Genomic DNA, 20,322 nt, shown 5'->3' with positions numbered 1-20,322 from the left:
CGCTTCTGATTCCTGACCAATCAGCGGTCTCCAGTTACCAAAACACGGGACGAAAGCCAATCAGATCTTTAACCGGCGCCTATGACCCCGCCCCTGGAGTATCCCTCGACCAATCAGCGTTGCGTGTGGGCGGGACCTTTCGTCAGCCCGCACCTGCCTTTACAAACAGTGGGGAAATGGAGAGTCAATGACAAGCTACCGGCGGGCCGTTGGTGCGTCCGACACCCTGAAAGGAGAGTTTATCACCAACAATAACAGCAGGTAATCATTAACTACAGCTTTAACAGTCTTGGGACCTCATTAGTTTGTAGGTATTGTGTTAAAATAAGATGATTTTAAACCACTAACAGCGTCCGTGTGTCACGTTAGCTTATGAGTTTCCCTTGTTTTAGCTGTTAGCTTGATGTTTTCCGTGTTTGATGCTGTCCTTTGTAACTGTGCACTACACGGGCAATTTAATGACTATTAATGGTATTTACATATATTATTATTGTATTTTCACTTTATATTTTTTGTTTTAATAAGACAAAAAGACAAATGAAAATGCTGAAATGCCTTTAACACTTATTTATTAAGTTAAATTGTAACTGTGAGTTCATTTAATGTAATGTAATGAGGCTTTTTTAAAGATCTACTATTAACATTAGTTTGATAATATATTACATTTAAGTAATTACCAATGTTTTGCTGCTGAAAGGCTCCATGAAACAAAACAGAATAAAAAAAAAAAAAAGGTTATAATGTCAAATAATATACAGTGGCTACCACACACCTGTATCTTATAACTGTGCTGACATCTGCAAAGAGTTTTAATGCAAACAGATGAATGCAACTCAACAAATAAAATAACAAACAAATAGTTTGACTTTGAGGTTACACAGATTTGCAAAGGAAATCTAGTCTGGCCATTTGCTTTCTAGCCTGGCTCAACATCATGAGGCAGATTGAAACCAAACTCTGGAGGCATTCACAGAGCAATGAATGTTAAAGTGTTAAATGTGTTAAAGGTAAGCTGTTGGGATCAGGAGGATTTCAGGATGAAGCAGTGGGGGGGGGGATTGTCTGTCTTGAACAGATCACAGCAGGAACCTAAGACAACATTCACTCGCACAATATATATTAAAAAAAACAGCCCTTTGGAGATACCGCATACGGGACTTTTAACTTTATTCAACATATTCGTGGCTAAGGTCGGTGAAAGATCGACATATAAAAGTTAAAATGAAGATGTTTTCTGCTGATGATGAAGCTCCACAGTTGCGTCCTCTGCAGGGGAAAAGGTTTCTCACAGCGGTCCTCACCAACAATAGCTTATTCATAATACTCATTCATACACAGGATACAAAGAGACAGCAAGTATTTTAAAACACTGTAACACACCTTAAATGTAAAATGTGCTGACAATAATCTTCATAGATATATTGTCAAAAAAACCTGTAGAGCAAGTCAGTCAGGATTTTTAACACACACTTTAAATGTAGAAGAAAAGCTGATATTTTAATAACCTCCAGAGTAGGTGTGGGCTATATTACCCTCGAATAATATCACAATATTTCACATTATTTCTGTGATAATTCTTAATAATGTGACAAAATGCCGAAGAATATTTGGTGGTGAAATAAGTTTCTTGTATTGCCTCCTTTTGACATTACAGTCTAGTTGTGGGGGCATATAATGCCGATATGTTGTTATCTTAACATGTAGTGTTATATGTAATATGTATTAATTATTATGTATTATTTAATTAGAAGAATACATTGGGTTAGCTGTAGAAAGTGTTTGGTTTGTCTATTCTGGACTACTGTAGAAACACAGGGGGGGTTAACAAATGCTCGATACCCTCGAAGAAGACCCACTTCATAAAACATTTAGGATGGGAAAAATGTGTTAATATTTATGGTGACTGAGGAAATTTAGGTAAAGGTTTACTTTACATATACAGAGTTTATAGAACAGGACTTGAAACTAACTTTTTTACCACCTTCCCAAAACTCACAAGGCGCTAATATTGTTCCATTGATGTGTCTACAGAGATGTTTTGTTCATCAACCTCATGACTGCAGGCATCGACCGATGACAATTATCTCTAAACACCATACATACGTCCTGTTTAATCGGCCCGTCTCTATACAGTCTTCTTGCACTTCCTGCGTATTAGTGGTTTGTTGTACATCTGATCTTTTGTAACCAAATCACTTCCACACTCATGAAGATCCTGTGGATCCGGTAGCAATGTTACTTTCAATTTCAGCCATGCTTGTGTGTTGCTGTGGGAATATATTTGCGGTATCACAATAGGAATCGTGTTCATTATATAATCACATGATATAGGGTTGTAAAAGGGTTGTATGTGTCTGTGTATTAAACCCTAATCCACTGCTGAACCTTTTATTATTTGATTGGAGGCTTTTTGTGAGGGTAAGGGGCAAGAAAGGGAACGGGGAGACAGAGAGGACGATGAAATGTGGTAAATGTCTCCAGCTGTAATCTAAGTGGGGACACAGCAGCCACGTGGCAAGTGTCCCTAGCAACTTGACAACTAGGACGCCCTGCTGAACTTTTGTTTGTGTTTTCCAGATTTGCATCATGGTCAGGTAGCTGTTTGGAGCGATGGGGTTTTTCAGGGAGCTCTCCCTCCTGCTCTGGAAGAACATAACGTACCGCCGGAGGAACAAGGTGACCACATTTGAACAGAAAGGAGTAAAATAGTTTGTTGATTCTGAAACTGAGACACAGCTTGAGCATTAAATGTGTGAAATGATTTGATGCACGTGTAACAGCTCCAACGCCCTCCTCCTACGCAGATCCAGCTGATCATCGAGCTCCTCTGGCCGCTGTTCCTCTTCGTCATCCTCATCTCAGTTCGTCATTCACACCCTCCGTACAAACAGAGCCAATGTGAGTGATGTTATGTAATGTGTGTGTTTTCAGACACACTCTTAACTTACAGGTCTGGAAAATGGCTTTGTGCCAGCCAGCTAAAGAGGATTAGCTCACTGAGAGTGATTCCTGTGCCAGGCACGCACATTTGTTTTTCCTAAACTGCTGCGTTCTTGACCTTCTTCGAGAAGTTCTTCATTAGCATGAGGTGACCTAACATGACATGGTAACATAATAAAACACAGCGTGGCAAGACGCAACACCATGTAGGCCAGCTGGTCAGTGCCTTAATACACGTAAAGTTACAGTAGAAGACGGTAACGGATTTGGAAAGAAACCACAAACAGAACCTTGCTTGTTACCAGTTTTAATTACGATATGAGGGGTTTGTATTTACTGTATACCGTACTTTGTTTTAAGTGGACACTACACATACAGTACATTTTGTTTTAGGAGCCTGAAAACTTCTGTTCAGTTTCTGTTTGTGTGTTTTTTTCTGGACATTGCTTCCATGAGAACATGCTTCTTCTTTCCTGTTTTTGTCTATCATTAAAAGCAGCCCAGGATCAGGTTGAAGATTGTATAACAGTGTAATCTGATATCAATTATAACAAAAACAGCATTTAATGAAATGAACAGCAGCTTGAGTAATGCTAGGATTATAGTTCAGTCCACTGCCTGTAGATTGTATTTCAGCCCACCATCACAGTATTTCTATTGTTTTATATCTCGGTCTAATCTCCTGGGTCTGAACTGTTTGTGTTTTCCTTTCCTTTCCTTGTAGGTCACTTTCCAAACAAAGCCTTGCCATCGGCAGGCACTTTGCCATGGATTCAGGGCATTATCTGCAACATCAACAATCCCTGCTTCCACAGCCCGACACCAGGGGAGACGTCGGGCCAAGTTGGCAACTTTGACAACTCCATGTAGGTAGACTGGAGGTAAAAACATGGGCAGCTGTCTGGAGAGGTGGAGTTTACCAGAGGATCGTTGCTTGTAGAATAAAGCCCAAAAGATAAACAGACAAACTGCCGTCACTCAAGATTTATGTTATATTTTTGATAAAATACAAAATCAGCCTGTTGTTATTGACTTTGGTTATTAGCTCAAGAAAGCTGTAGAGCAGACTGCAGTGCTGCTGTAGTAAGACCTGCAGCCGTGATTTAAAGATCAACTCCAGTGTTCTTGAGCTATTAGACGAAAGTAACACAAAGCCTTTGATGGCATCATTTTTGAATATAGGAAATCATAACAGTTTGCATACCGTACTTTACATAACTTTGCATTAGCGTACATCAGAGGAGTCGTTTGTTGGAAAATATGCACGCCAGAGAAGATTAGACGATCAATACCACTCTCATGTCTGTTTGTTAAATAGAAAGCCAGCAGCTTAGCTCAGCACAAAGACAAAAAACAGCTAACGTGGCTCTGTCTGAAGCCTACAAGCAGTACCTTTTTAACTAATTAACTTTTTATATGTCTGTTTAATCTGCACAAACCAACATAAAAAACAATGTTGGACTTTTTAGTACTACACTGTGGTTTGTCTGTTTGTCTTGTTTTTACCTTGAGCTTGTCAGACAACCAGCAGAGACTTTTCCTACTTTCCAGGCAGCAGTTTCATTTCAGATCACTGTGATGTAAAAATCCTCTCAGGCAATCCATCACAGACAACATTAAGTCACCTTTTTTTTAATTAATTAATTAATTAAGCCTATTACATGGAGTTTTTTTTACTGGTTATGAAATAGTCTCAGTTTAATACTGATGCCTCTATGTGACCTACAAGCACACGAGACCATCAGCGAGAAGATTTGCTATTTCTATATAGTTATTCTTAATGTCTGTCACCAGGTCAGATTTAAACAATAGCCAGAAACAATACTGCTTATGTCCACAGGGGCCGCCAGAATCAACACAAAGTGCTTGTTGTTGCTTTAATTTCTTTCTTTCCTTTATGTAAACGTTAATGGCTGCATTTATATATCGCTTTACAGGATTTAGCTACATTTGTCATGAGTATTTACACACTCACACACTGCTAGGTGCTGACCATCAGAGCAATCTGGGGTTCAGTGTCTTTCCCGAGGACACATGTAGACAGCTGGGGATCTAACCACCAACCCTGTGATCGGTGGATGACCCACTGGTATGTCAAAGTTACATATTGTGTAATGATGCAGTTGACATCAGAGAGTGTTTAAAACCCTTCTTTGGTGCTTTCAGTTGCTCCCACATCTGGTTATACATCTGGCTTAAATTAGCCCCAAGTTGAATTCTTCATTGAACATAGTTGGTAGTGTTTGCAGAGGGGAAGTGTGTACTGGTAAAAAAAAAAAGTCTGTAAAATGTAACGTAGCTGCATGTGTTCGTCCCACTAAAGGCTCCTCTTGTTGTCCTTCTCCTCCAGACTGTCTCGTCTCTTCGTGGACGCCCAGACAGTTCTGTCCTACAGTGGAAACCAGAGATTCTCGGGCTTTCAGGACCTGATGGAGAGTGTCCGAAGGCTGGGAGAGAGACCTGGAGCCTGGCCAAGTACCACAACTTATTTAAATCTCCTCTAGCACAGACCCAAAGAGATACCTTGACAGAGTGACCCAGTGACACTGGTGTTTACTTTCTAAAGGCACCTTATTCACCACTTTATCCAGAGAGTTCATTAGATTTCATTATAATCCCAGTAATTAATGAGCTGACTCATTTTGGCAGACAAACATGCATAGTATATAATGTCAAGGTATATCTTTAAGGTTGCTTTCCAAGAATCAGAATAAATTATGTATATGGAGAAACCCAATAGAGCCTTGGCTTCTGTCAGTGAAGATGTAGTGCAGTTTAAACAAAGTCATTGTGTGGTAAAGTGCAGGAAGACAAGATGACCACAATGTTTGAATCCAGGAAGACAGCAGAAGGAAATCTTTACTTCAAATGTCAAAGCACTAATAACAGAGATTGCAAACCTACTTTGTTTATTAAATAAAAACAAATGTGCATTAAAAGAACCTAATGTTATGGATAGCAGGATTAAGTCCCTGCAGGCCATCAAATACAAACAAATTCAGATTTTATTTTTTGAGCCAGAGCTGTTCCCAGACTTATCTGAGCAGGTTTGAGAGGTTACAGTAGCAGCCAGTAGCTGATCTGTATGAATGGTTTTAAACAGGTGTCGAGTGACCGGTTGAATGGGGCCATTTACTGCTGCTGTGAAAGCAGCACAAGCAACTTAACAGAGAGTCTGCTCAGCTTCTGCTTTCTGGGCAGATTAAATTACATGACTACCGGCAGACAAAAGAATTAGATGAATTAAAGCAGGTCTTCAATGAGGTTTTTTTCATGCAACAAAATCCCTTGTAAATGGCCTAACAGACATCTGCTGAATCCTAAAATCCTGACCCACTGATACTGTAAAGAACTTTGTAACCTCAGAACTGTTCTTTTCTAGATTTAGAACAATTACTGATTTAGTTGAGAGGATTTCTCAGCGGTACAACTTAAATGGTTTAGTTAAACTTGCATGCACACGAGGGCACAGTAGTTTATCTGTCAAGATTTTTATTTAATACAAGGTATTTATTGTTTGTGTTTCCTCTGTAGATCTCCCAGTACAAGAATACCTGAGAGCCAATGAGACGTTCTCCACCTTCCTCCTGACCAATAGCACCCTGTCGCCTGTGACGGTGGACCAGCTGCTGAAGGCTCGTCTCAATTTTCAGGTGAGGGTATCGGCTGTAAATCCTTGGACAACAAACATTGGATGTATATAATAGTATATACCATGTATATAGTATATATGTATATGTATAAATAGTAGCTATGTATATGTGTATATACATATATACCTATATGTGTGTATATATAGATTCAATTTGACAAACCTAACTATCTATCTATATATATAGGTAACCCAGTGCAAGTGATTTTCCCCAAAAAATAGGTTGAATCAATTATAATGATTAAGTGGCAAAAAATATTAGATCAAATAGATTACTACAGTCCTGATTCATGAATAAAATAGGGATTGTGAACTGTGGAACTGGGTTAAAGTCAAATACAAACTAAATGGATAAAAAACTTTAAACACCAGACTTGAAAAGTATGAGATAAATAGTACAATTTAATAAGTTAGTAGTATTGAAAAGTTACTATCAACACAGATGATAATTACAGTTAAAGTTTTGTGTATTATTTGTTTCATAGCCTAATGGTTTTAAAAGTAAACCATTTTGTCCCATCCAGGTTTCTCTGGCTGGAGCTGAATTGCAGCTGAAGGACTTGGTGTGTAACGCGAGCATGCTGGGACAATTTCTGACGGTGGACGGAGGAGAAGCCACCATGAACGATCTTCAGACTCAGCTGTGTAACCAGTCGGCCGACATCCTGCAGGAGGCTGAACGCCTTTTCCTCTCTCAGCTCGACTTTACCAAGTTCTTCACGGTAGGAATCAGTAAAAAATACACCAGTTCACCAGTGCAAGACTTCAGTGGATTCAAATGCAGTCGTCTACCTGTTCGCTGTGACACTGAGCTGCTGCAGTAAACCTGTCTGTCTGTGCTTCCTGTCAGAGAGACCGTCTGATGGCTAACGCTGGAGATCTCAGGGACATCAGTCAGGCCGTCACCTCAGTTTCCCAGGAGCTGGCTGTCCTCATTGATGATGTAAGAACACGGCTTTCACGTCCACCTGCGTCCGTATGTTTGTTCAAATGACATGAGATGCATCATTATGAATAATTCACTGTAAACAAATGAGACCATCGTTAAATGGATTGTTATTTTGTAACCGCTTCTGATTTCATATTAATCAACACTGAAGTCAGTAGTGGCTACTAGTGGACGCTTTTGATATTTATGTCTTTTTTTCCCCTTGCTTTGTTGTTGCTTCTTATTTTTTCACTTAAATTGACCAAATTCTCTCAAAGGATTAAATTTAAAAAAAAATCTTTTTCCATCTGTTTCCTTCTTGTATCCCTCACCTGTGTTTATTTTATCTTCCTTTCACTCTTCTCTGTCCTCCCTCAGTTCTCATCTCTGTCCAGCTTTGCGGACATGAGCGCAGCTCTACATCTTCTGTCTCCGGAGAATCGCTCTGCGCTGCCCAAAGAGAGTTTTCGTGCTTTTTCCAGGATCATGTGCGGTCACCCTGAGGTTGGCGGTGAGCGTATCCCATCACTCAACTGGTATGAGGACAATGACATCAAGTCCTTCTTAGGAAATAATGGTACTGAAGACACAGACCCGGACCGTGACAACAACACCAGTAAGAGGCTTTGGACGTCCTTGTTAGTGTGCAGTTTGTTTGTTCTCATCCAGCATGGATAGATAGATATGATTGGAAATGTGTACAAATGTTTTAAAGAGTCACTGGCATGGTCTGATAATTTTGTGATCTTTAAGATCAGTAATGTTCTGTGTGTACTGTTTGTCACATTTCCTCCATGCAGCTCCGTTCTGTAAAAGTTTGATCCAAGGTCTGGAGTCCAACCCTCTGTCTCGCATTGTGTGGCGAGGAATAAAACCTCTGTTCATTGGAAAACTGCTGTACACACCAGACACTCCTGCAGTGCAGCAAGTCATGAAAGAGGTACAGAGAGTCAAACCTCAGAGAGTTTGTCCCGTTGTTATAAGTCAAGATGTGATAAAGAAAGATTAGGAAAGACAAGAAAGTTCATGTTTAGTCTGTTTTGTCAAGAATGATCACCAACTTTTTACAGTAGGAATAATTGTAACTGATGGCCGATGTCACCAACAATGTTTGCTGAAAATTGTAATAATAATATTTATATATTGACTTTTACTGGAGTTCAATTCATGTGTGTGTCGCACTTTATGTAACCAAAACATGCCTCATTTAAACAATTTAAACCATTTAATGCATTTAAACCATTTCTTGTTGACGAGCAGTGAATATCACAAGTTACAGGTGATCGTGTTCAAGTTAAGTTATAATGTAAATTTGTGATAAACAGTTCAGAGCCCAATTTAGGGATAAATGCTCAGGTTGTGTATCTTAAACTGTTATACGAACCTGACAAACTCTCCAAAATGTCCTTATTCTGTAATAATCTCTCGGCTCAGCTGGAGAAATCAGACAGTACGTAACTGCAGTGTGTTCAGATCCTGGAACCAGCTGTTTTAAATTTATTTTTGGATTGGAGGTGTATTCTGTAGTTGTTGACATTATGAAGCAAACACATCTATCTAAGCTAACGACAAGTTGTGTCTGCTGAAGGTGAACAAGACTTTTGAGGACCTGCGGATCCTCCGGGAGCTGAATGAAGCCTGGCTGGAGGTGGGACCGCAGATCAAGAATTATATGGAGAACAGTGTGGAGATTCAGCTGCTGAAGGTTTGACTCACCAGTTGTGTGTGTGTGTGTGTGTGTGTGTGTGTGTGTGTGTGTGTCTCTGTGTGTCTCTGTGTGTCTCTGTGTGTCTCTGTGTGTCTCTGTGTGTCTGTGTGTGTGTCTCTGTGTGTGTGCGTGTTGTGTTTATGATACATTTGAAAATCCTTTTTTCATATTATGTGATTGTATGTGTGTGTGACAGGATTTGTTGAGGCGGCCTGAGGTGGCAGTATTAGTCAACCTGCGTCTGGAGAACACGTCCTGGACGGCCTCACGTATCGCACGTTTCCTGTCCACACCTTCGCCAGACGCCCCAAGGAAGCCTGGAGCGCCGCCGACCTGGCTGGACATCTACAACGACCTCAGCCACACCATCACCACTCTCGCTGAAGTCACAGAGGTTTTCTTCTTTTGACGTTCTTGTACTCTTCATGCTCTCTCTCTCTCCAAACATGTCAGATATTCCAGCTTCATTCTGGGAATAAGAACAGAAGCAGGGAAGTAGGGAGTTAATCTTCAAAATACACTAAATTTGCAAGAAACAGAAGTAAAGTGATTTTCTTTTTATTGCAATTTCCAACAAACCACAGTATGCTGGCTAAAGAGCTAATGCAGCCTGTTGCATAAGGAACAGGATTACACAGCTACAGCTGCAGGGTGACCATACAGGGCCGTCATTTTTGAGCTCCTTTGATATTCTTGAAAACTGGTTAGATGGGAAATCAGTTTGATTTTGCACCCAAAAGCGTAAAGTACAAGTTAAGTTTAACTTCAGCTTCAGTTCCCTGTTATTTATCATTCATATATTTCTATTTCTTATTATCCCCCTCAGTGTTTCTCCCTAAACAAGCTGGAGGGGTTGGAGACTGAGGGCCAGATGATCGACAGGGCTTTGGAGCTCCTGGAGGACAGGCAGTTTTGGGCAGGTGTGGTTTTCCTTCTGCCTAACTCCTCATCCCCTGACCTGCCGCCGCACATCACCTACAAAATCCGAATGGACATTGACGATGTGACCCGAACCAACAAGATCAAGGACAGGTACTGAGGAGGAATAGGGTTGTAAGAAAATACTGAAAAATATCGAATCGCGATAGTTTGTCTTGTAGTATTGTATTTATCCTAAACACTGTATCAACGCCCAACAGCTGGATAGCAGTGTTATAAATGGAGGGCTGTGATGTTGGATGTTGTAGTGATAAATACAAATACAGATCCCAGTGTTCTGTTTGCATAAAAAAGTAAACTTTTTGTGTTCTTTATATGATAGTTTTCCTAAAATTATCACAATATATTGAATCGTAACCCCTGTGTCATGATACATTTCGTATCACAGATTCCTCCAATACACAGCTCTACTGGGGAAGCACTAAAGCATCTTGCTTTTATTCTGCCTTTTCCTGAACATACTACTCGATGCTGAAACTCTCTCAAACCATATGTAATTTACTAATACTTTACTTTTCTGAGGTAACTGGACAAACCAAATTGAGATATGACTTAATCTAAGTTTCAGCTTTTAAATAATTTAGTACATAAACAGTATTCTCCTCTATGGGACTTGTTGCTGTCAGGTGAAATAAATTTAGTTCATCGTCATGTTTTATTATGATTACCTGCTCCCTTGTATGTTGAAAAAATATATTACTGTTGGGTTTATGAAATTCCATGAACTCCTTTATAAAAGATAGATTTAGATTCTCTGTTCTTGGTGTTGACCCTTTCCAGCACTTGGATTTCAAAAAACATAAATTTGTTGGTTTTTCTTCAGGTTCTGGGATCCTGGTCCAGCAGCCGACCCATTTAATGACATGCGTTACATCTGGGGCGGCTTCGTGTACGTCCAGGACCTGGTGGAGAGAGCTGTGAGCCACGTCCTGACCGGAGTTAAACAAACAACCGGCATCTACATCCAGCAGATGCCCTACCCCTGCTACGTAGATGATGTGTATGTTGCTATAAATCGATGTTTTCCTAAATTACGTGCACAGTTCCACGTGTTCATGCTGGAAACAGACCAGTACAGCCTTAATCTGCTACTGAGCAACTTGTGTGGAGCAGCTGGTGGTTCAGTGCCTTGCTCAAAGACACCTCAATGGTAGCTGTTAAAGGGACTCTTACAGTCTACATTTTGTTTCTAGACTTGAATTGACAGCCACACTTCTCTGAACTATAATGTTCACTGAAACTTAGTTAGAAAACAGAATAAGTATTTTAATTATTAAAAATGTTCCCATATATTGAATAATGTTTACGTCTGCTTTACACATTACATTACATTTACATTATTTTGCATTAGCACATGATAATAATTTCAGTTTCGTTTACCTTTTTTTACAACAGTTTCCTTCGAGTGCTGAATCGCTCTCTGCCACTCTTCATGACGCTGGCCTGGATCTACTCGGTGGCCATGATCATCAAAGGCGTGGTGTACGAGAAGGAGGCGAGGCTGAAGGAAACCATGAGGATTATGGGTTTGGGAACAGGAACGCTGTGGCTCAGCTGGTTCATCAGCAGCATTGTTCCTTTCCTGGTCTCTGCTGGACTCCTCATTGCTCTACTCAAGGCAAGATGGCCTCTAACTCTATACAAAATACATTAAATAAGAAATACACACTCAGATACTAGATAGCGGTCTGGCCGTGATCAGGAAATTAAATGTAGAGCTGTAAATAAAATATATTGATAAGAAGACTGATATTAAAGTAGAATACTGTGAGTTTTTATTATAGCTTATTGTCATGAAGCTGATGTAAAGATTTCACGTGTCTCCTTTAGACATTGTTTAACCTCCTCCTCCTACTTATTTCCAGTGGGGGGACATCTTGCCATACAGCAACCCCTCTGTTGTATTTTTCTTCCTGACGGCGTTTGCCACCGCCACCATCATGCAGTGTTTCCTCATCAGCACCTTCTTCTCCAAGGCCAACCTGGCATCTGCATGTGGGGGGCTCATATACTTTGGCCTCTACCTGCCCTACGTGCTGTGTGTGGCCTGGAGAGACCGCCTCAACACCAAACACAGGGTTTTCGCTGTGAGTCAAATAATAACGGGTTCAATCAGGTTGTTTCTTTCCCCAATTCCACGTACACAGCTCTATAAAAAAGATGGCACAGAAAATGAATCAGTAACAAGAATAAATGTCAACATTGAATCAGAAAATGTGCCATTAAATTAAAGATTAAAAATAGTTGTTTCCTTTTTCCTCAGAGTTTCCTCTCCCCGGTGGCCTTTGGCTTTGGCTGTGAGTATTTCTCTCAGTATGAAGAGCAAGGTGTGGGCATCCAGTGGAACAACCTCCACTCCAGCCCCGTAGAAGGAGACACATACAACTTCACTACCTCTATCGTCATGCTTTATGTGGACGCCTTCATCTACGCTGTCTCAGCCTGGTACATCGAAGCAGTGTTTCCTGGTATGTGTGTAATTTATTTTGTGTTGATTTCGGATTAGGGGGTTTGGATTAAGATGAACACAGTGTCTCGTCTGTGACTAACAAACAAACTTTTGGTGTGATCCCTTTTAAAATTGTGTCAGACTTTAAGTTTTAGTTAAAGTTTTCAGAGACAGGACTAGAGATATCAGTTTGAAGATAACAATTTAAATTTTTTTTACCATCTTAAAAAAGTCAAAATAAAACTCAGTCAATCGATCAATATTTTAGTTTGCTGAGGATTCCGGTTTGCTGCCATTCCTTTATTGATAAAGGTATATTTCTTCCGTAGTAGTTTTGGCTTAGTGCTTTGCTGAAAACAGCTTTACAAGAGGAATGCCGTGTGGTCAAACAAATGCTGGTTAAACTGGTTCCTTTGTCAAAAACGAAACACAAAAAATGTTTGGTGCTTGCTTTGAATTCAGTTTTATCATGAGCGTCATGTGTATGCGTGTGTGTTATTACACCAGGTGAATATGGGATCCCCAGGCCCTGGTACTTCATCTTCCAACTGAACTTCTGGAGTGGTATTCCCCTGGAGGCAGGCATACCAATCCCCCCAGTGCCTACAGAAGAGGATGAAGGTAAAACACTTGTTTTTTGCCAAAGTCATCCAAAAGTAAAATCACAGTTACAGTTTTCTGTATTTAAACATTATTTACAAGCAGTGTTGTAAATAGATGTCACATCATTTATTGGACAGTTTCAATAGTGTGTCATTCTGCCCAGTTACACACTTTGGCAGCCCTCTGCAGTCTGCTCCTCTTGTCTTAGGATCTGTTCAAAGACCATACAAGTAGTTTTGTATGTGTAAGCCAGTTAACTACAAATCAAGTTAAAGAGCTGAGACAATAAACCCATTAACTTCAAGGTTTAAGAACACAAGGAGATTGTATCACATCGTAACTTCCCAGTTACTGTATATTGTTCCCTCTAAATATATAAAATTCTGTCATCAGATCACATTGAACCAGAACCCACTAACCTGACCCTGGGCGTGAGCATCATAAACCTGGTGAAAATCTACAAGAAGGGAGCCAAACTGGCCATCAATCACCTCAACCTCAAGTTCTACGAGGGGCAGATCACCTCTTTCCTCGGCCACAATGGAGCTGGCAAAACCACAACCATGTAAGGAGCAGACCTGACGAGGGAAAGACAATCACTATCAGCACTGATGTGTTCGTTAACTATATGTATAAAGATATAAATTTAGATTAAATTTTTTTTTTACAAGAATTTGATTCAGAATTAATCACTTTGGTTAAGTAAAACTGGGGATGAAGTTAAAGAGCTAGCATGTTTTTAGTGTTTGAGCGATTTACTGAATATGATGACTAAGATGATGTAGTTCCTCAGCCAGCAGCAGCATTAGTATCTTATTTAAAGGTGTGTTTTAAATAATGTATTTATTCTAATGTGTCTGATCTGTCAGATCGGTCCTGACTGGCCTATTTCCACCCACTTCGGGCACTGTATATATAAAGGGGATGGACATCCGCTATGACATGGACATCATCCGGAGGACGCTGGGAGTTTGTCCACAACACAATGTCCTGTTTGACATGTAAGGCTCATCTTTCCAACACAGAAACAGCTGTCAGTGCGTATTGTTTCTGACTTACTGTGGTTAAGTTTGACGGTTTTCAGAAATTCTTGAATTCCTCCACAAGCATCTTTTTTTGCGGTTACTGGCAATTTCATTAGTCACATTATCTGATAGTAGTACTATCTTCTTTCACCAGGAAATACCCAGGAGTAGATTGGTTTTAAACAGATTTTCTTTCTGTGTGTGTATATCTCTCTCTCTCAGACTAACAGTGGAGGAGCATGTGTGGTTTTATGGGTGTCTGAAAGGTTTGTCTGAAGAAGAGGTGAAAGCTGAGATGGACACTCTCCTGGACGACGTGGGGCTGCTGCACAAACGACACGAACAGACCAAAAACCTCTCTGGTAAACTTCTTCACTAAAACATGACCTCATTAATTCAAAGAACCACTGTAGATATTGTTGGAGGGTTGTGGCAACTTTGTCCTGAAAGATAAAGATTATTTCTGTTCCCCCTCTGTCCCTCTGTCTGTCTGTCAGGTGGCATGCAGAGGAAGCTGTCTGTGGCAATAGCGTTTGTTGGAGGCTCTAAAGTGGTTGTTCTGGATGAACCTACAGCCGGGGTTGATCCTTACTCCCGCAGAGGGATCTGGGATCTGCTGCTCAAATACCGCAAAGGTACAGGACAAGAGGGTGCTGTGGAGATGTGGACCTCCATTGTTTCTTCTGAGTGGGTGGGGATGAGAGGAAACCACATTTTAAAGGGCCATGAGCCTAAAAGATACTGCTGTAAATGTGTGTAACAACCATGTAGCTTTATTTGTCTTTACTTGAATTAAAAGATCACATAACATCACACAAGAGCATGTGGTAATAAAAATATATAGTATAGTGTTCCTGATTCACTAGCTCTAATCTAGAGACTGATGGACAGAACCTGAAGAAAACCTCAAGATGACAGGACCTACATGAGACATACAAAGACATATGCAGACGACAAGTAAAAGAAATAGTAAATACGCGTTTGTGCTGTCTTTCTCCATCAGACCGGACCATCATCCTGTCCACCCACTACATGGACGAGGCGGAGCTGCTAGGTGACCGGATCGCCATCATCTCCCAGGGGAAGCTGTGCTGCTGTGGCTCGCCGCTCTTCCTGAAATCCAACCTTGGATCTGGCTACTACCTCACTGTGGTGAAGAGGGAGGGACTGGACACCAGCACTCCCAGCAGTACCAGTATCTGCACCAGTACCAGCATCAGTACCAACAAGCTGCCTCCTCTCAAGGTTTGTAGGGGTTTTTACTCTGAATTTCATATTCACACTGTTACATTCATTACATTTCTTAAAAGGACAAATAGTTGAGTGTTGATCTACAGATTGTAGATGAAGAAAGCTTGAAAATCCACCTTGGTGAACAGTTAGCTACCAACATGTGACACCATCATATTTGTCACTGTAGCCTCCCTCTGTAAATATTAAGAACTTCTCTTTGTGTTTCAGGACAGTGAGTCATCCATGAGTGAAGACACCGGGCTGGGAAGTGAGGAGAGCAGCTCATGTGAGTGATTAACTGTTGTATGACCTCCACAGTAAGCTGAGTTGGTTCATGAAAGAACAAAAGGACATCCAGGTTAAAGGTCTCACTCACCGCATGATCTCTCCCCTTTTTATCGTCTTCACGGCAGACCTGGCAGCGTTGCTCTCCCTGGCACAGCTTTACATCCCGGGTGCGAGGTTGGTGGAGGATTCAGGGCGCGAGGCGGTGGTCAACCTGCCTCAGACGGCTGCCAAGGACAGCAGCCTCGGCATCTTCCTGTCCGAACTGGACCAGAAGCTGCCCGAGCTGGGCATCAGCAGCTACGGACTGTCAGACAGCACACTGGAGGAGGTGAGACATCACATTGCTTTTGATCGGTAAATAAATAAAAAAAAATTAAAATCCCCTAGCACAAAAGCCAAAGCTTAATTTCACACAGTGTTCAACTAAAAAGACAGAAAAAAATATAAAATGATTGTATATAAAAACTCAGTCATAGGTACTTGCAGATGACTGATACAGCCAGCTAGACACACTTATAAACTACAACCAATAAAGGTTGGCAGCTGTTGGCTTTTAAAGTTTTTACTTGAAGCAATTGTGAAACTGTGAAACTATAAACAGATAACATTTATTTTAAAAAGTAATGTTAAATTAGTTGAGTAACAAACTAGATTCACAAAAATAAAGCTTGCATGTCCCTCATGGCTAGAAGAAACAAAGCGTCATCAGAGAAAGATCAACAATTAAGTAGGCTACCTGTAGGAAGAGCAACACAGTAATCAATATAGTAAACATACACAAAGAGTCCACAAGAGAAAAAGTGAAAAGAGTAAATAAAATACAATTAATTTACAGTAAATTCACAAATACTTAGAATCTTGTGTTATCAACATGTTAGCTTCAGACGGCTAGTGGCTAGTTTGGTTTGCACTAAACTGAACACAGAAAAACAAATCATAAAATAGATCAAATAAAGGAGTACCTACAGATAATACTGCTACAGGGGCAATTGTGGAGTAGATTAAAGATGCTTGTCAGTGTTCATCAGATCTGGCAAAATGATGGCTGTAACAATGTCAGTTAAGCTTCCATAGGTGTGTGTGTCTGTGTGTGTCTGTGTGTGTCTGTGTGTGTGTGTGTGTGTGTGTGTGTGTGTGTCTGTGTGTGTCTGTGTGTGTGTGTGTGTGTGTGTGTGTGTGTGTGTGTGTGTGTGTGTGTGTGTGTGTGTGTGTGTGTGTGTGTGTGTGTGTGTGTGTGTGTGTGTGTGTGTAAATCACCATCTCACATTAGTGCGGCATTAGTCGTCCCACCAGTAGTGTGATCTAAAGAAGCTCAACCAGGTCCTGTGAGGAGGGCTGGATATTTGTGGAGCAGCCATGGTCTTAATGGGTTTAATGTTGGCATCAGATTACCCTGAGAGTGGACTTTACCTTTACTCATAAGCCACTCACTCTCTGCTCTTCTTACCTCTGTGTAAAGCTACTGGATGCTTTTTTACTGCCACCTGCAGCCTGAAGACAATTTTCTGGGCAGTTCTTAAAGAGCATCATGTGCACGTTGAGACCTTGTAGATTCACCCTGTTGGTCACACATTGAGTTCTCCCCCTACAGGAAGCGAGTGGGGTTGTAAGAAGAAGTTTAATCTTTTATCATCACCATTCTGTTCATTTCCAGATCTTCTTACGAGTGGCGGAGGAAACCGGCGTGGACGTTGAACCAGAGCAGCAGGTTGAATCTCCTCACAGGCAACAGCCATCCGCTGGTCCGAGGGCAGAAACACAACACACTGAAGAACCAGAGACAGGTGTGCACGCTCACACTCGCAGACACATAGATGTGTGTGTGTACGTACCACACAGTGTTTCCATGTGCAGCCAGTCTGCTGTTTCATCTCCAACTGTGAATGTTTGTTTCCATAATGCTGCCAGGAAGGAAAAGGCTTCGTAAGCAAGGTACCGAAACCTACCTTTGGTTAGAAAGTGCTTTTATCCCCCCCCCCCCTCCAGTTTAGTTACATAGCATTGACCTTCAGTCTCTTCTTCACTCTCCTTTTACTGTTGCAGTTAACAAATAGGGAGGATTTAACTAATTATCAATTAATGAAAGCTCATACAAACCAAGATTTCTGTACTGAATTTGGTTGTTTTTAATATCTTTTAGATGTATTAAGTTTTTCCCAAGAATCTTAAAGGCCCTGAAAAAGCATTACGACCATAATGGGATATAAACTCAAAACCAGACAAAGATCTTTTAGTATCTGTTCAAGCCAGATTGCGGCACCACAGATAGTCAGTAGTAGTAGTAAGGAAACTGTGCTACATAAAAAAAACATATTAATAGAAACACAACAATCCAATGTGTGAGTCAGTTGTCATGTCTGTCAAGATCTGATGAGTCTCCATCATATCAAAGGTGTACAGCAGTCTATGTGTTTATCAGCCCAGTATATCAGTGTAACCCAGTGTTTCTCCTGCTTGCAGAACCTCGGGAGACAGACCTGCTGAGTGGAGATGGACGAGGTGGGGTCCCCCTGACCGGCTGGTGGCTGACCTGGCAGCAGCTGAGGGCTCTCTTCATCAAACGCTGGCTTTACGCTCGAAGGAGCCGCCGGGGTTTCTTCGCTCAGGTGATGACAAACATCAGCAGCTGCTGTTAGAGAGCTGGATTCAAAGAGCACCCGTCATCATAAGGTTCAGGGTTTCCATCATGACAACAAGACAGATAGACTTCTTAATTTATGGTGTTTCTATTGTGAATTAGCTGTTCGTCATTGTTGAGAATACATAGTTCTATGTGTAAAATTTGTGCTTCAGATTGTCCTGCCTGCTGTGTTCGTGCTGGTCGCTCTGCTCTTCAGCCTCATCGTGCCTCCGTTTGGGAAGTATCCCGCGCTGCAGCTGCAGCCCTGGATGTACGGAGAACAGTACACCTTCTTCAGGTAGGCCGGCACACAAATATTCTTTAATCCGTTTCTTCTGCCGTGAATTAGTTTGGTCTCTTTCGTTTTCTTCACTTAATGCCGTGTTATTGTCACATTGATGAGCTTCCTCACATCTGATTCTTTATTTACAGCAACGATGCACCTGGGAACCCGGCCATGGAGAACCTGCTGGAAGCTCTGCTGGATCAGCCAGGTTTTGGTACCAAGTGCATTGAGAAAGAGGATGAAGACAACAGCACGTAAGTCAAATCCTGTGAATACAATCAATTTGTCTTAGCAGCATCAGAAGAAGAAGAAATCTGAGACATCAGGATCTTATTGTACAAAGAGACACTGAAAAACATATGACAGAGGACAGAAAATCAATGTGCTTTCACTCCATGTTCTCCCTGCAGGAGTCCTCAGTGTGAAAGCGATCGGGGTGGCCTGTTCATGCGGCCACAGGTCTCCTACTCCACCTGGCAAATGTTCAAAAGAGGCAACTGGAGCATAGACAGTCCCTCCCCTGATTGTCAGTGTAGCACAGAGGATGTCCGCCGGATGCTCCCCGACTGCCCGCAGGGTGCCGGTGGACTGCCGCCTCCACAGGTCAGGAGTGACGTGTTTGCAGAATGCCAGTGCACCTTGAAATTACCTTCATCTCTGTTAATTTAAAATGAATCAAAGTGATATTTTACGTCATATTTTATTTGTTATCTTTCAGATTAAAAGGCTGACTGGAGACATCCTCCAAAATCTGACAAGTTATAACATCTCTGATTACCTGATAAAAACCTACTCTCAGATCCTCAAGAAAAGGTAATTCATTAAACATATAATATATAAACATACAATAACATGCATTACTACTTTGTATTTGATTTAATTATGTAAATTTTATTCACTTGTTTGTTTTTGGTTTTGATGTAGATTACTGGGGATACAATTTTAAAAGGTTTAAAATTACACAACTATTGCTTTATCTTCCTGTGGTGTTTTGAAATTGACCCAAGTTTATTTGGTAAAATCAACTTATTATTAATTATTAATCTCAGAATAATTATTAATACCATAATGATATTTTTTAAAACATAAACTCTTTATTTGTAGCCTCCATATGACTCTTAACCGTATTAGTTTTATATTGAAGCGGTAAATAGCATAGATTTATTTTTAGGGGGTGAAGTTCAATATCTGTTTTCATTATCAATAATTTCATTACATTCATTTCATTATAACACTGATTTTAATGTCGAAGATTAATAAGTCCTGTATTTCCTTATTCCTAACACATTCATTCTTTTCCTTCTGTTTCATTAACAGCCTAAAAACCAAAAAGTGGGTGAATGAATTCAGGTAAGCTGCTGCTAGAAAACATAATTTTGGAAGCAACGTATCTGCAAGGACGGACTGACAAGAAACTAAATGTTGTATATTGTAAATTCCCAAAAGTTTAATTTCTGTGTTGCAGATATGGAGGTTTCTCCCTCGGGGGCAGAGCCACCCAGACTTTATCTCAGGCCGACCATGTCCATGATTCGATCTTTGCTATCAGGACTCGTTATCGAATTCCACAGGTATAAACAAGGTTTGAGTCAGGTTTAATTTAAACTGCCGTTTTTCCTGTATGTTGTTAATGTTTTCTGATGATATTTGA

At 40.7% G+C, this 20,322-nt stretch overlaps 1 protein-coding gene across 5 annotated transcripts in view; it reads left to right on the top strand.

The window, feature by feature from the left end:
• Positions 1 to 148: 148 nt before the first annotated feature.
• abca7 (ATP-binding cassette, sub-family A (ABC1), member 7) overlaps positions 149 to 20,322 on the top strand; it is a 30,998-nt gene continuing 10,824 nt past the window's right edge. Inside the window, exons 1-34 of one of the 5 annotated variants that reach the window (XM_051376499.1) lie at positions 149 to 261; positions 2,578 to 2,676; positions 2,805 to 2,898; positions 3,665 to 3,806; positions 5,291 to 5,415; positions 6,475 to 6,593; positions 7,117 to 7,314; positions 7,443 to 7,535; positions 7,899 to 8,136; positions 8,321 to 8,460; positions 9,109 to 9,225; positions 9,425 to 9,622; positions 10,055 to 10,260; positions 10,991 to 11,167; positions 11,563 to 11,785; positions 12,033 to 12,254; positions 12,431 to 12,635; positions 13,124 to 13,237; positions 13,613 to 13,784; positions 14,089 to 14,220; positions 14,467 to 14,606; positions 14,742 to 14,879; positions 15,248 to 15,489; positions 15,706 to 15,763; positions 15,891 to 16,093; positions 17,420 to 17,549; positions 17,674 to 17,697; positions 18,226 to 18,371; positions 18,559 to 18,683; positions 18,818 to 18,925; positions 19,082 to 19,274; positions 19,390 to 19,484; positions 19,989 to 20,021; positions 20,137 to 20,242. In XM_051376499.1, the coding sequence (XP_051232459.1) occupies positions 2,611 to 2,676; positions 2,805 to 2,898; positions 3,665 to 3,806; positions 5,291 to 5,415; positions 6,475 to 6,593; positions 7,117 to 7,314; positions 7,443 to 7,535; positions 7,899 to 8,136; positions 8,321 to 8,460; positions 9,109 to 9,225; positions 9,425 to 9,622; positions 10,055 to 10,260; positions 10,991 to 11,167; positions 11,563 to 11,785; positions 12,033 to 12,254; positions 12,431 to 12,635; positions 13,124 to 13,237; positions 13,613 to 13,784; positions 14,089 to 14,220; positions 14,467 to 14,606; positions 14,742 to 14,879; positions 15,248 to 15,489; positions 15,706 to 15,763; positions 15,891 to 16,093; positions 17,420 to 17,549; positions 17,674 to 17,697; positions 18,226 to 18,371; positions 18,559 to 18,683; positions 18,818 to 18,925; positions 19,082 to 19,274; positions 19,390 to 19,484; positions 19,989 to 20,021; positions 20,137 to 20,242 (4,722 nt within the window). In that variant the 5' untranslated portion in view covers positions 149 to 261; positions 2,578 to 2,610. Of the gene's footprint in view, positions 262 to 2,577; positions 2,677 to 2,804; positions 2,899 to 3,664; positions 5,416 to 6,474; positions 6,594 to 7,116; positions 7,315 to 7,442; positions 7,536 to 7,898; positions 8,137 to 8,320; positions 8,461 to 9,108; positions 9,226 to 9,424; positions 9,623 to 10,054; positions 10,261 to 10,990; positions 11,168 to 11,562; positions 11,786 to 12,032; positions 12,255 to 12,430; positions 12,636 to 13,123; positions 13,238 to 13,612; positions 13,785 to 14,088; positions 14,221 to 14,466; positions 14,607 to 14,741; positions 14,880 to 15,247; positions 15,490 to 15,705; positions 15,764 to 15,890; positions 16,094 to 17,419; positions 17,550 to 17,673; positions 17,698 to 18,225; positions 18,372 to 18,558; positions 18,684 to 18,817; positions 18,926 to 19,081; positions 19,275 to 19,389; positions 19,485 to 19,988; positions 20,022 to 20,136; positions 20,243 to 20,322 lie in introns of those variants that run through there. The other 4 variants (XM_051376500.1, XM_051376503.1, XM_051376502.1 and 1 more) reach the window with 4 other exon arrangements.

This window comes from Dicentrarchus labrax, unplaced genomic scaffold, assembly GCF_905237075.1.
Source record: "Dicentrarchus labrax unplaced genomic scaffold, dlabrax2021, whole genome shotgun sequence".
Taxonomy (NCBI): Eukaryota; Metazoa; Chordata; class Actinopteri; family Moronidae; genus Dicentrarchus; species Dicentrarchus labrax.
The sequence above is the reverse complement of the archived record's forward strand: the minus strand, read 5'-3'. Positions and strand labels throughout refer to the sequence as shown.